This window comes from Melozone crissalis, unplaced genomic scaffold (assembly GCF_028551555.1).
Source record: "Melozone crissalis strain CALT ecotype California unplaced genomic scaffold, PUWL_Pcris_2 ptg000027l_1, whole genome shotgun sequence".
NCBI lineage: Eukaryota > Metazoa > Chordata > Aves > Passeriformes > Passerellidae > Melozone > Melozone crissalis.
Genome location: NW_026535805.1, coordinates 56,348,118 through 56,362,968, shown reverse-complemented (window position 1 = coordinate 56,362,968; position 14,851 = coordinate 56,348,118). Strand labels below are relative to the sequence as shown.

Below are 14,851 nucleotides of genomic sequence, written 5' to 3'. Positions count from 1 at the left end.
GCTGATTGTAGAACATCACTAAGTTATGGCATATCTCCAACAACTCTGGACATTTTCCAGTGTAAATGTTGCAGTCCTACTGGGTGTCTGTCCTGCTTTTAATGCCTGAGCTGACCAGACATCAGATTTCCCCAAGGGCTAAGCCTCCAGTACAATTGCCTTTTCCCAGTTCATGGGTAAGTACCAATCAGACAAGGGGAAGTCATCCAAGTACTTGAAATGCAAAGGCTTTAACACAGGACTGTGTGTTGGAGAGAATCCAAGTTCTCCAGCCACATAAGGACTTCTACTGAAGCATGGATCAACCACTAAATCTGCAACTAAGCATGCTGGATTGTCTGCAGCACTTAAACGAAAAAGTCACCAAAACGAAAAAGTCACCAAAAAGATCAACCAACACTAGTGGTAAACATTTTGTAAAAGATTTATTTAAGTATCATTTATCACAAAGAGGAAAATACATAGAAGATTAGAAGCATGCAACCATCTTCCACATTTCTGTTTATTTTTCTTGCATTCCCAGCTCGTTGTAATAGAACTCCTGTGCCACCCTCACTTGTTCCTCAAAAATACTGTTTCAAGACAAAGGATAACCAAAAAAACCACAATAAAAGGTAAGATAACATATGAGAAAAGTGCAAAGTAAAAAAGTCACATATATACCACATTCAAACCCTTCCCCTTCCAAAAAATGGATAAAGGCAAACTGTCATTTTGCTGCACGACCAGATTGTCTTTATGAACTACTTTACAAAAAATTAATATAAATTAAGGGCATAATCCTGCAGACACTTATAATCACAGCTAACTTCAATGAGAGTGGCTCAATTGGTATTATTAAAAGCCACAAGTTAGTCACATGCATAAGTTCTTGCAGGTGTAAGGCCCTAAGGCAATAAAATGTTTAAGAGCATTAGGGAGAACAAAAATTAAAGCAAATGAAATCACTCTCAGATGTGTGTTGCTTAGTAAGTTTATATCAAACATATTTTAAACAGAACAGTTTGCTCCTAAAGCCCTGAATATTTCTATTACTTAAGCAGTTTTGCAAGATTAAAAGACAAAACCCCCAGGAAGCTGGTACAGATGTTAATGAACATACAAATTGCTTCAGGCAGGTATGTAGGGAGGTGGAGGTTCCTTCTCAGGCATCTTCACTGCCATTTCATAGGTTGGCAGAACATACTAAGGAGAAGACATTTTGAAGTGATTAATGCAGGAGGTTTCAAACAGGAAAAAAAAACAGAAAAAAGAGAACAAAAGCATACATGGCTCATCAGCAACTTAATCCTCTGTTGCAGGCAAAGTTATTTTAAGAATTTACTGCTGTTCCTAGTAAGCAAATGAGGAAGTGAAAGAAGGTGCAGGAGGCAGTTTACTGCTCTGCTGAGCCTAACCCTTGGTTCTTTATTCCACACCCCACTGCATCTTGACTTTGCAAAGCAGCAAGGAAGGTTTGGACTGGTGCAATCAAAGCTTCCCTCTACCACAAGAAAAACATTCAAAGACTTCTCTCTAAAGACCCTCCTTTTAGACACTCAGAATTTAGCTAAGAAATAACCCACCACAAAATTAGCTGCCTTATAATTTTTTATCTTTCCAGTCTTTCTTTAGAAAGCTGGACAAGGCTTGGAAACATACATGGATATGGTGATTTTCTACTTCAAAATTAATGATACTGTTTCCTTTTATCTTAAACAAGATTTTACCTGTGGAGGAGCTTCAAAAGCAGGGTACACAGCAATCTCTGGCAAATTTCTGCTGATGATGTATTTATAGCAGTTCCATACACAGTTAATGAGATATGCCTGAAAGAGAGATCTTTCTTTTAAACACCTCATAAGCATTGGCTGATTCAGAAACTAGATGTTGTATGACATTCCTACGATAAAGAGGAGCATACATCAACTTAGACAACACATATGTGAGGAATGGTTGCTATTTCACAGACCTGGCCACATACCTATGCTGCTCTCCATTTTGCATTCACAGTGACTCATAGAGGATGCACCACACAGGTTTTAGCAAAAGAATTCACAGATCCATTCAACTAATCTCTGTCTGCCTCAGCAGTGCTAATCAAATTAATCCCCAACTGGCTGATGCTTCTGTGGATCTCAGTCCAAGCCTGCCAGGAGGAGGAGGAGGAGAGGCCAACAGCAGAATCCCACTCCTCCCCCAGTTAGCACTATTGCTCCAACTAACTGCCAGTGTTAGGGAGAGGGCTCAGACACACAACTGAGGCAGCAGGGAGAGGGTAGAGCAGTGAACCCTGAACTTCGAGTCAACACTGACTGCTGCAGAAAGAAACATTATCATGATATGATGAGGATTAGGGGTTTTTAGTACTAATTTGTGTAACATTAACTTTTCCAAATCTCTCACTGACAAGTTAGCACTGTTGTACCTAAGGTACCAAATTTCCCAATCAATACACAAGTGCTACCTACTGTATTAGGCTTTCACTCTCCTCAGTTAAACATTCCTCTTGGAAAAAGTATAGAAAATCAGTAAAATTATTTTTCATTATTTATTTTTTTCTGAAATGCAACCTGAATGCAATAAAGGAACAGTATCATGGCCAATGTATATTATAAATACATTTCTCTAATATGCTTTGTCTACACAAGAGTTTTTGTAACCCAAATGAATGCCCCATTATTTGGATCTTCAGAAAGAAACTGCTACTATCATCCTTCAGAAGGGAGGATGACCTAAAATTAACTTATACATTTCCTCATTCCATCATCTTCCTTCCAAAACTTGCATTCTGGTTTGTTAGGCACAGTGAGAGATTTCAAACATTTTGTTTAGTGAGAGATTTTAAACATTTTGTTTAGAAACTTGTATACATCAACTCAATATTATTTCACTACAAGCTTAATTACAAATATTAAAATTATCTCCACATAGACAAAAAGTCTTTTTGCATTCCTCCTTTCTACTTAGGAAGGGCAGAGCTGCATAAGCACACCCCACTGCTCACACACAAGTTAGCTGAAGACACCAGTACACAACAGATTAGACCTAAGTCATGCTGGAACTGAACATCCCAACAATTGTGCTCAAAGAAGTTCTTACCTCAGCATTAAGAAAGCAGCTGGGTTCTGAATTCAGCATTGAGAATTAACTCAGATTGACACCATCTTAATATTTATTAACTCTTGCAACAGACACATGATTAAGTTTTAACTTACCTTTAAAATGATAAATAATACAAAGAACACCAGAACAATAAACAAGAGACAACTGGAGTCCAAAGAAAGGAGATCCTCTTTGTAAGGAAAATCAGGCTAGTGAAAAAAAAACATGGGGGAAGGGAGAGAAAGGGAAGAAATAAGAATGAACGCTGCACAATCAAATATGGTAAAAAACATCCAAACTTCCCACCAAATGAAACAAACCCTTGTGTAAACGACTCCTCTGAAACAAAAAGTTCTATTTCTAATAAGTTTCCTCTTTATCCTGCCACAAAGCAGAGTATTTATCCTGTCTCTGTCCTACAAGAACAGATCACTACAGTACAGTCTGTGTCCCTAGTCACTTCATCAGTCTCATGCCAACACAGATTCTTCTTCACAGCTGCAGAAAAGTATTTGTACTCATGGTCCTCTACAACTTAATGACTTACTGTTAATTATATCCTGGCAGTCCAACCTGTAACACACTGGTGTGCAGTGCAAGATGTCACCCCAAACCTGGGGGAGCAAAACCAGAACTTCTCCAAACCTGTCTCTCTTCCTTCCCTGACCACAGTAACAAAGCCTCTCTCAAACATCAATCTAAGATTTTGTCTGTTTTAAAAGGGACTTGCTTTTAAACATCTACTTGAGCAAATCACAGCACCAGCCAGCCAGAGCTCATGGTCTGTCAATGCAGACAGTACATTCTATGCACTGACTCTTCTTGCAGTGAAAACACAGGCAGTGTTAGTGAGAACTCCACTGCAATTTCCTTAGAAAGTGCTGCTGCAACTTGAGAAGAGACATACAGAATGTAAAAAGGAAAGCTCAGATGCCATGTGTAATGCTATGGGAACCCTTACCTATACTTCTCTTCCTGTCCCCCACCAGATAAGGGTCAACACATTTTTAATCTGCAGCAGCAAATTTGCCACTGAGCTCCACTGCTTAAAAGGCACAGTTAAGTGTGTTAAAGAACACATGTCCAAGGCAAATGTAGCCAACACAGTTTAAACCAGTAGTTCCCATCACAATTCTTTCCTTACTCTCCCTGGCTTTCCTATTAGGGAGCAATGACAACTTTAACTCTTCCACCTCTGATAAGCTACCATGCCCATAATAACCACCTATGGCTGCTGCAGGCTGAATTCCTTTTTCTTATGCAAAGGGAAGTGTAACTCAGTCACTGATCCAATAAAAACAAACTTAAATTGATATTTTACATTTGAAATTAGAGCTGAATACTTACCAACTGATCCAGGTAATCTTTGATTCTGGGCAAGTAGGTTAGAGAGCTGATGGCAACCAGACAACTGAGCACAAAGTCAAAGAGTTGGTAACAGAAAAATGGTATCAGCCAGCCTACACGATGCTAAGAAATAGAAAAAAGGAGCAGCATGTTAATTATTTAGTTAAAAAAAAAAATCAAGTAGCAACTCTAAAACCATGAATTATAAAAATACTTACAGCAATGGCACCATACACCATCATTGCGCTGATTGTGAACATGAGGAGGGAGATAGCAAACAGAACACAGGCATTTTCTGCATTAAAAAAACAAAAAACAGTAAGAATTAGTCATTTCCTGGAGTTGTCACACTGCAGCTGACAGGTACCCAAGCTCTGTCCATTACTATGATCTGTTCTCAATTGACTCATCCATGCCAACTACCAGTAGCAGAATAGAGTAATTCAGATCCTTCATAACAAAAAAAGATCTGGTTCAAGAAAACCTACAACTGCTTGGAAAAATCCCTCTGCCTTAATCAAAAGCCTGACTGAAGCCCAGGAACACCAATTAGAAGCCTGACATAGTTTGACAGTAATGCACCACAATGATGCTGATTTGCAATATGTGTCAGTGCTGTAAGTATGTGAGTGATTAACTTTACAACTGGACAGAATCTTAAGGGAAGCTAACACACTATCAACCTTTACACTTGAAAATGGTTTGGTTACATAATTTGGTCATTGGCAGTGGGAGCAGCACTGCTTCTTCAGTAACACTAAGGAAAACAGGAAATCACTGTGTGGAAGGTATCCCACTATTTACAAGAAAAGGCAGTTGAACAGAAACCAATTTGTAGCAAAATCCAGGACACTCATGGAAGTTGCATGATAAAGATTCTCCTTGCACATCACAGTTACTGATTACAGAAGCAGAGCTGCTTTCCACTAGTTAGATTAAATTTGTTCTTTTTTAAACACAAAGAAACCAGCCTGAGAGTCTACGGACATGGTAAATAAATGGGTTTTAGCAGTATTGAAGCCAAAATTTTTTTGTTCTCCTGCTTGAAAAAGATTATCTGAGAACCCTTTCTACTCTGCAAGTACTATCTACATACACAGATGGCATCAAGGAAGAGCTCCCCCATGTCTGAAATGTGTTGATCAGACACAAGTCTCAGCAATCACCAGCGAGTGTGGCTGTCTTCTGAGGAGTTATTACTCACAATATACACTAGTACAATAATACCTGTAAGGTTCTTTCACACACACAAAGCCCTCCAGCCCAGATCCCAAAATAAGGAATAAGAATTTTTAAGTAAAAAGCATGTGATAGATTTTACACTAAAGAGTGAAGAAAGCACCTCCAGCTTCATATTTCACTCATATAAGCTAAAGGCTACCAAGTACCCCAAGGGCCTTTACAGATCTTATGACAATTTACAGACCTCTGCTGTGATTTTACTTAATATCTTAGCCTCACAAAGAATTTGGTCCTTGCTCCCACTCCCATTTCATTAGTAGCAAATGTGAGTTACAGTCACAGGTCAGAACAGACAGATCCTCAACTCAGGTCATGAACAATTAATCCAGAATGCTCAAAACCAGTTTTGTGCTGTTCTATTTACTTTGCTGAACCTGACCCTCCCTAAATTTTCATGTAATACAACAGACTGAGGTAGTTCAGAAGTGCCATACTACACATTTCTGCACATTTAAAACCAAGAGAAGCAAAGCATATGCTCAAGTTCACAGATACAATAATTAAAAAGCTTGACACCAGTTACAGCTGTAAACATATGCACTTAGTAGAAGAGTGAAAAGTGGGCATAATTCTGCTCATTATGCTTTCTCTCATTTATTCTGCAGGTGAAACTTAGAGAAACACTTTGGTTTCACTCAAATACTTGGCATCCCAATTGTTCCTCTCTTCTTCAAAAGGTATCATGGCTTTCTTCTCAGTAAATTCATATGCAGGAGCTCTAAGGTATTTCCTGATCTATGAAGATGACCAAGAACTCTGAAGAAAAGTCTTTAAACTTGTTTTCTGCAGCTTGTTTTACTGAGTCAGCAAAGATAATTAATGTTTATGGAGAAAGCGAGTCAGAGATGTCCCACACATACTGCAACACTCAAAGCATCAGACAGCCAAGAAATCTCATCATTGAAGATGAGATATAAAATGAAGTATAAAATGAATGAAGTATAAAATGAAGTATAAAATGAAGTTATAATAATAACCCATAAAGCTTTCTTTTTATTCTTGTAGAAGAATTCAATCCCAGAGTAACTGAAGAAAAATTCAGAAAACAAGATAACCATATTTATGAAAAGTCATATGCATATATTACAACCTGGTGTAAGGCAAATCCATGGCAGTGCATGCTTTATATTCCCATCACCAGCAGAGCTCTAGACCTACCGGCCATTCTCTCAGAAGCATAGTAATTTCCAATGACTTCATACTGGATATCAACAGTTGGCACCATGTTTGGGTGAGTCACTTCTACTGTCAACAAGATGCCCATCAGCAAGTTCACCACCTGAGAGAGATCACAGTTACCTCAAGGTTAATTACTTTGCAACAGCTGAGATGTTTTTTAATGACCACTAATAATCCTTTATTTCAGTTAAAAATAAACTCTTCTCTTTACCTGTATGTGGAAGAAGAAAAAAAAAAAAAGAGCACAACTTACAGTTAAATTTCAAGCTCATTTAATTAAATGACTACTAAAACAACCCAAAGAGCGTGGAGCACTTGCTAGGTTCAATGAATCACCACTGAGTAACTCTGCAAATTGAGGGGATGGTAAGATTCCTAGGGATTCAAATAACATAATTAAGCCGACGCTGCCTGATGAATGTACAGGTTTGTGAGCTGAAAAACTGGAAACAGTTAAAAAAGGTCACGAATACAAAGGTACAGAATGAGGAATATTTTGAAAGAATTTCTGCTTTCTACAACAAATTGAGTTAATTTAACATAGCAATAAGTTACTGGGTTTCTGCCACATTTCAGCCTTAATAAGCTAGAGAGAAGATCTTCCTCTGCTTCCCAGGTCACTTACTGAAACCTCACCTTATCAAAAAAGTCTACACAAGCACAGGGGAAGTTAAAAATTTCACACAAAGATCAACCCCCACAGCGTGTGCTCGCCAGTCTTTCTCCTCCCTCACGCTGACACTTAAGGCTCCTTCTGTTGCCCCATTTTGGTACACACCAGAAATGTCTTCAGTAAGAGCTCAAAGAATCAGAAGTAGCTGAAGTCTCTGTAAAATTGCCTTGACAGCATTTATAAGTACCCAAGGTTTACAGGGACATAGTTTCTGTTACTAGTATCTGGAGACACAAGCCAAAGGTTGCATAACACAACAAAAACTTCATTATGGTCTTTTCTAGCTGCAGACATTTTCCAATCAGTATTCAGTACTGTCACCACCAGCAGCAGGATCCCTTCCAATTAGCCTCAAAATAAAAAGAAAACTGGTTTGTAGTTTCTAACAACTTAAGAATATTTGCCAGGTATTTCTTCTTCTATGGGCATGGCTCCAGAAGTCAATGATGGTGGCAAGTCTATGTACAATTACTGAGGATTTCAGAAAGGAAAAAAAAAACTCTGAATCTTGTAAAAATGTTGAGACTCACAGTTCCTATAACTTTCCCCCCCTCCTCATTGTTTTTATTAATTCTTTCTTCTTTTTTCCCCTAGGGTTTACAGATAAATGGTGATAAGCTTGCTTGCACTTCCTGCTAAAAGAACCCTTCAGTGGAATTAAAGCTGGTAGTGCATTTCACTTTGTAGAAATGCAATCATCTCATCGTGTATTACACAACTTTACTAGAATTTCCAGCTATTTTGAGCCACTTGTATTTCTATAAGGCATTTATATAAAACATTGTAGCCAAAACAGCTGGCAGTGAAGAACTCTGTTTAACCATCAATATCTTTAGCCTAGAACTGCACTTATTTTCACCCTCACAGGACACTTCTTAAAGGGCAAACTGTCAAGTTGCTCACCTGCCTTGTTTTCAAATCTTATTTACCTTCACTATTCATCAAAAATATGGAACACTTTTATCTCTCACCTGCTTCATCCCTCTGTACTCTGGCCTTCTGCTCTCAATGCTCTCTGCATTTTCAACCCTCTTTTCCCTCCTCTCAGTGAGTGACTGGGAATGTTGGAAAATACTTTCTGCACTGTACTTGTTTCAAAAAGCCCAAGTCAAGGTTCATGTCTCAGGCAGCTGAAATATTGACCTCTACTTTATAAAGCACAAAAGTACACGTTCAATTACAACTAAATCATTTCTTGTTTATACATAGTCATGAGTTTGACTGCCATCATAGGCTATCTGCCTCAGGATAAGGAGCAAGCAGCACCTGAATTACTACAGAAGTACTGAAGAACTTGCAAGCCTCAGAATTTTGAGACTGTAATTCTCCATCTGTCACTTTCTTTTTTATTTTCACCTTATCTGTGGTCCTAATTCTGTGGTCCAAATACTGAAGTCTTTGGTAATTTCACTAGTTACTGAATGTAGTTCTAAGTATTAAAGGTTTATTTTCTCAACCTGAAATGGTATCCAAGTAAAACAGAAAATAAGAGTCATTCAAAATCTAATCTATTAGAACCAATGAGACCAAATAAAAATAGTCACAAACCAAAACAAATCTAAACAAAAACAAACAACAAACCAAAACCGTGGCCAATTAACACCTCAGAGTTTCCAGTGCTCCATTACTACTGTTTACAAATCCATCACAACACTGAGCAATTAATTGAAACTCATGTGTTAAAAGTGATCAAGACTTACAGAGCCAGAGCCTCTATTTTAACTACTTCCATTCTTTCCCAGAAGCTTGATAGCAGCAAGACCACAAGGCTAGTTTCAAAATAATCAGCGTAACAGGCAGTAAGAATATGGTTTGGACCACAGAACATTGTTAGAGATTTTAAGTATATACTCACTGCAAATCAAATGTATGTCAACAAATGTCTACATAGAGAAGTCAGAAAAAATGTAACTCATGTATGCCTTAGTATAATATGAGGATTAAACTCATCACCATCTCCCCCTCAAAAAAAAAAAAAACAAACTCAAAAAACCCCAAGCCTGACAAGACAGCACTCAGTAGATACTGCAGCACCCTTAAGCAATACCTCAGAAATTTCAGCAGCCTCATTTTGTTTTTTTTTTTTTGCTAAGAAATCAAAAACAGTAATAAAAAAAGTCTGCAAAATGCATGTTCAAGTTCTTATTTAAAAAATAATCCCATTAAGATGAAAATAACCTTAATTTAGTTTTGTAATAGTTTAAGGAGTGTATTTTACATTTTCATATCTGGGATAACTAAGTGTAATAGTTTGATGTAGCTTGTATCAAGATTCAAACAGCTGAAATTTCCAATCCTCAAGTAGAAAGTCATCATTTATTACACACTGGTAACAGAAATAGGAGCTCCCCATATGATTAGAACTCAAAAGACTCTGGAACTCTTAAGAAGCATTAGCTTTTTAATTAATGAGTTTTATCTCCACAGTGTGCACTTTATGCCTCATCAGGTAAGTGCTTCAACTCTCTGGAGGCCCAAACATGAACTCAAGTTTTCCCCAAGCACTCAGAGGGACTTGGGCAAAACCAAGACTTCCTACTTAGAATTTGCTTATATCCTTTCATGAGGGGAAAGAGGGAAATTGCCTTGCACTACTACACTCATTTTCCTTTCACTTTTGCAGTATTTTTTCCCTAGACATGTTTCCAAACGGAGAAGAAAAAAAAAAAAACAAACAAGATGGAGATTCTGATTTGGTTTGATTTATTAACATATTGAAATAGTAAAAACTGAAGAAGAGTAATTTTAGCTAGGGTACTTCAGAGCCTCTAGCAGCAGCAGTACCAGACTGACAGAAATGAGCCAGTGTAACTAGGCTCACTCTGGTTCAGTGCACACACAATTGCAGAGATTCCCCTCATGCTCCTGCTCAGCAGCAGCAATTGCATCACTGCCTGCAGCCCAGAAGGCAGCAGCCCCTCCCTCCAGAACAATACTATTGGTTTCCATGCTGTTTACTGAACTCTGATCCCATTTCTGCCAGGGCAGTGCTCCTGCTTCCGGTCTCTGGAAAGCACAGTGCCCAATATGAAACTTCACAGGAAGAAACAAACTTCAAAGCAACACGACTGCAATTATGGAGAGAGGAACAGGAGGTTTCTTTTTCCTTCCTACACAGAACAGCAGTGGGTGTTGCAGAGCTAACCAAGCTTTATCAGACCTGGAACCCAAGTACAATTCTGCCAGAAATGTTCTTAACTTTTCTTTTGGTAAATACACTTTTATGTGCTGATATGTACACAAAGAGCAGCAGCACACAGACAGAACTGTGCTTGAGACACACTCTGCTCACACAGCATCAGCAGCAGACATTTTAGAAAGTAGTCCTGGTTCTCTCTGGACTTGCAGAAGCACACAGCAAGGACAGTGATAAAACTGTTCCAGTGAGGAGCAAAGTTAATTACAGGCATGATTTAAAAGTACACAAATAAACAAAGAATAGGAGAATGCCTAAAGGAATGGTTATGTAAAAAAAACACATGTATTAAGTAGAGAGAAGGCTTATCTTACTAAAACATCTGGAGTAGATTGCTGTGAGACTCCATTTTAAGTTTGATAGCAAATTCCTTCAGGACTGCACTGCACGAGAACACAGTTTATATAGCAAATAGCAAGATTTTCTGTAACATAAAACTATTCTTGAACGAAACGTTCTCCCCCTCCAAAAGGCTACATCCTTCAAAAAACCCCAACAAAACCAAAACACACAAAACACAAACAAAAAGCCCCACCAAAGCCACAAACCAAAAAACACCACCCTACACATAAAGTTATTACTATTTGTCCCACTGCAACTTAAAAGCAGAGATTACCTAATTGATTTAGAAATACTTCTCATAAGAATCTGAAAGACTAAGTTAGAGCTATACTTAAATAGGGCTTTAATTAAGATGTCTAAAAAATCTGGTATGTTCTGGACAATTTTTTAAAGCTTGGCAGAAAGCAATTAAATTTAACTTTCACTGTCAAAAGTGTATTTTACCTTCAAAAAAAAGTAATTTATATTTGAATTCTGATTTTGAAGCATTAGGGAAGACCACCATGTTATAACCTTTTCCAGCTCAAACAGAGAGCTGTTGCCAGACTTTAAAGTTCTCACCCTTACCCAGGTGACAGCTGAGAAGTGGATAAAAATATTCAACGCACGGCTTAACAAAGTGCTCGATAGACAGGGTTTTTTTAATAAAAACTCGCACCTCTAAAGCACTTTGCATGCCCCCTGCTACCTTGACCTCAGCTCTACTTTTCCCTGCAGCGACCGAGGCTGCGGTAACACGAGATCAAAGCCGGCTCCGTCCGCGCCCGCAGCCCCAGGGGTGCCCGGGGCAGCCGCCACCGGCCCAGCACCCACTGAGAGACAAGAGAGAGGCGCCGCATCCAGGCAACGCGGGGACACATCAGCTCGGCAGGAGAGGCGGAAACTGGAAGCGCTACCAGGTCTGTGGCCACGGAAACATCCCCTGTCCCCCGCCCCAGCAAGCCCCTGGGCTTAGGGACACTCCCGCGAACAGGAATCGCAGCGCGGAAGGCAGCGAGGTGCTTTTGTTCTGGAGCAAGGATCAGCATCCCCCTCGCTGTTCACGGTTTGTGCTTTTCCTTCAGGGACCAGAAGCACATTCTCGAACTCCATCCATCAGCACAGGCTGGTTTGCAGGTTTCCAGAAGTTTGATTCTCAAAACTACAATGGACCTTTTCCTTTGAAATGAACTAATAATGGAACTTAATCAGCACCAACACTTTTGTCCAGTTTCATTTTGAAAGAGATACCTTTTCCCTAAACTTTTGTTACATTTCCAACGCCCTACCCTCCCTTTTCCTCAAGTCCTGTCTCTCCAGCCACTTTGTTTTGCCTGTACGTTTTTTTTTTTTTGCCACCTGAGGGACCAATCCGCATAAAAATAAAGGATCTCCCCATACTTGTTGAAAATAAACCATAAGCTCCCCAAAATCAAACCCCCATGCCTCTAAGGGCAGTTTATGTGCATGGCTGTTTCATATCAACACAAAAATTCGGCATTCTTTGTTTCTTAAAATTCGCAGAAGGCCAAAGGAGAACACAGCTTTTGATTACAGCTTCAGGAGAAAAGGTATGATGCAACTTTTGTAAACTATCCTCGCATTTTTACTGCCCACGAGGGTTAAGGGGAAGGAAGGATGAGGAAATTACTCCAATAAAGGGGAGTTCATGCCCCCTTTAAGGGAACCAAGGGAAGTTAGGGCTCCAGGCCTTTAACTTGCTGCTACTGTTTTCACTTTTCTACTTCGCCCTAGTTCAGAACTTTATTTCTAGCATTTCATCCGCACTACCACAGCTCTTCCTCGGAGAGAAAGCACTCACCAGCCAGAAAAAAGGAAGTGTTTAGGGAGACAAATTTGTTTCCACTGCTTTTCAATCACTGTTTCAGGAACAGAATCTGGAACAACCAGGAACTTCCCTTGCCACAAAGCGGGGGACACTCATCTTCTTCTCAGAGGTTGCACAGCATTCACGGGTACCTCACCTTATTCCCCTATTATACACCCCGATCTCCTCCCTTACACGCTCAGTACTGTACTAAAGTCTCAACCCCTCCAAACCAAGAAAGAGAAGAGTAACACAATCTCTCTGAAACGCAGATTAAAACACTCTGAACTTTCTCTTCACTTTCTTTTTCCAAACACGACAAGGGAGGCTGCCGAGGGACAGCAGGACTTCATTAGCACGAAGGAGACCTCGGGAAAGACGAGGGACCCGAGCCCCGCCGGGTGACCGCAGGAAATCCCCGGGTGCAGCGTCCCCCGACCGCCCCGGCACAGGGAAGGGCTGCCCGGGACGGGAGCGGGGACGGGAGTGGGACGCGCGCTGTCCCTCAGAGCGGCCGCGCGGGCGCCGCTCCCCCGCCCCACCGAGCACCCCGCGCACGCGCGCTGAGCACGGCCCCCACCGCCGCCCCTCCAGCCGCCGGCCGGTCGCCCTCGCCTCTCACCATGTACCAGGTGCCCAGGATGATGGTGCCGGTGCGCACATGGCAGCAGCCGCAGCACCGGGTGCTGTAGAAGCGGTCACGACTCCGCTTGAACGTCATGGCGGCAGCGCACAGCTCCAACCGCCGAACCCGCCACCCGCCCTCTCCAAGCAGTTCCCGACACCGAACACCGTAAAACCCCCGGCGCACGTCACCGCCGCCCTGACCAATCAACCGCCGAGAGAGTGTCGTGGGGCGGGCCTTTGTTGCCGCGGTGACGGGTGATTGACAGCACCGCTGAACAATCACAGTAGCTCTGGTACCGACGCCCCGCATTCACCTGCGGCGGCGGGGGCCGTACCTGAGGTGGGGGCGGTGCTCTTCCGCCATGTTGGGCTTTGCCCGCCTCTACCGCCGGCCCTCAGGCGGGTCTGGCGGGGAAAAGTCTTGCCCTGCCCCGTTCTGCTCGCCGGGCGTTTGGAGAGCCGGAACTTGGCAGCCGGGGAGGCAGCGATAAACCTATGGGGAAAACTGCGTTGTCTAGAGACGTTCCCGTGTGCTTAGCGCGCGTGAGAGGCGGCTCGAATTCTCAGTTCTGAGCCCCCGAGTTCAGGAGGGACGTGGAAATTGTAGAGAATGTCCAGAGAAGGGCAACAGAGCTGGTGAAGCGGCTGGAGGAGAAGGAGGAACGGCTTAGGGTGTTTTGCCTGGCGAAAAGAAAGCTCAGAGAGAATCTTACCGCTCTGTACAACTCCTGGAAGGAGGCTGTAGCCGGGGGGGGGGTCGGGCTCTTCTGCCCCTTACCCGGCAGCTGGGAACAGCTTTAGAGAACATGGCCTCAAGCTGCGGCAGGGAGGTTTAGACTGGACATCAGGAGGAATTTCTTCATTGAAAGGGTGATTAGATGTTGGAACAGAAGTCAGTGTTCCTGGAGGAGTTTAAAGAAGGCTGGACGTGGCACTTAGTGCCATGGTCTGGATGACATAGTGTTAGGTCATGGTTTGGATTCGATGATCTCACAGGTCTTTTCCAGCCTAATTGATTTTGTGATTATGCACAGCCCTTAATTCTAATATAGTAATGAGTAAGTAATGTCTCCTGATGTCCTGATTCCAGCTGGGGCAGTGTTAACTTTTGCAGGTGCCAGGAGGGAGCATGGCTCATATGTGGAAGTTATTTTGTCCCAGCTCACATCATTGATCATTGCCAGGAGCAGGCAAAAAAGGGTTTTTTCCTATGGAGAAAACGTGGAGGAGGGAGCCGACTGGTATTGTGTATTGGGAGCAGGGACAGGTTTCTTATCTCTGATTTTCCCACTATATTGTTGTGCCTCTAATTCTCAACTCCATCCCAGCGCAGCGGCAAAGATGAGGGGAAGGG

At 41.5% G+C, this 14,851-nt stretch overlaps 1 protein-coding gene across 1 annotated transcript; it reads right to left on the bottom strand.

Moving 5' to 3' along the window:
• Positions 1-406: 406 nt before the first annotated feature.
• LAPTM4A (lysosomal protein transmembrane 4 alpha) lies at positions 407-13,669 on the bottom strand. The gene is made up of 7 exons (XM_054280470.1): positions 13,493-13,669; positions 6,832-6,952; positions 4,650-4,726; positions 4,432-4,554; positions 3,198-3,293; positions 1,710-1,808; positions 407-1,185 (listed from the first exon to the last, which is right to left on the bottom strand). The coding sequence occupies exons 1-7, from the start codon at positions 13,589-13,591 to the stop codon at positions 1,111-1,113; spliced, it is 690 nt and encodes a 229-aa protein (XP_054136445.1). The 5' UTR covers positions 13,592-13,669; the 3' UTR covers positions 407-1,110.
• Between the last annotated feature and the right edge of the window lie 1,182 nt (positions 13,670-14,851).

Coding starts and splice junctions, on each gene's coding strand:
- LAPTM4A (XM_054280470.1), bottom strand. CDS start 13,591: ATGACGTTCAAGCGGAGTCGTGACCGCTTCTACAGCACCCGGTGCTGC. Junction 4,555..4,649: donor TGGTGTATGGTGCCATTGCT/GTAAGTATTTTT, acceptor TCTATTTCTTAG/CATCGTGTAGGCTGGCTGAT. Junction 3,294..4,431: donor AAGATTACCTGGATCAGTTG/GTAAGTATTCAG, acceptor TTTTTTCACTAG/CCTGATTTTCCTTACAAAGA.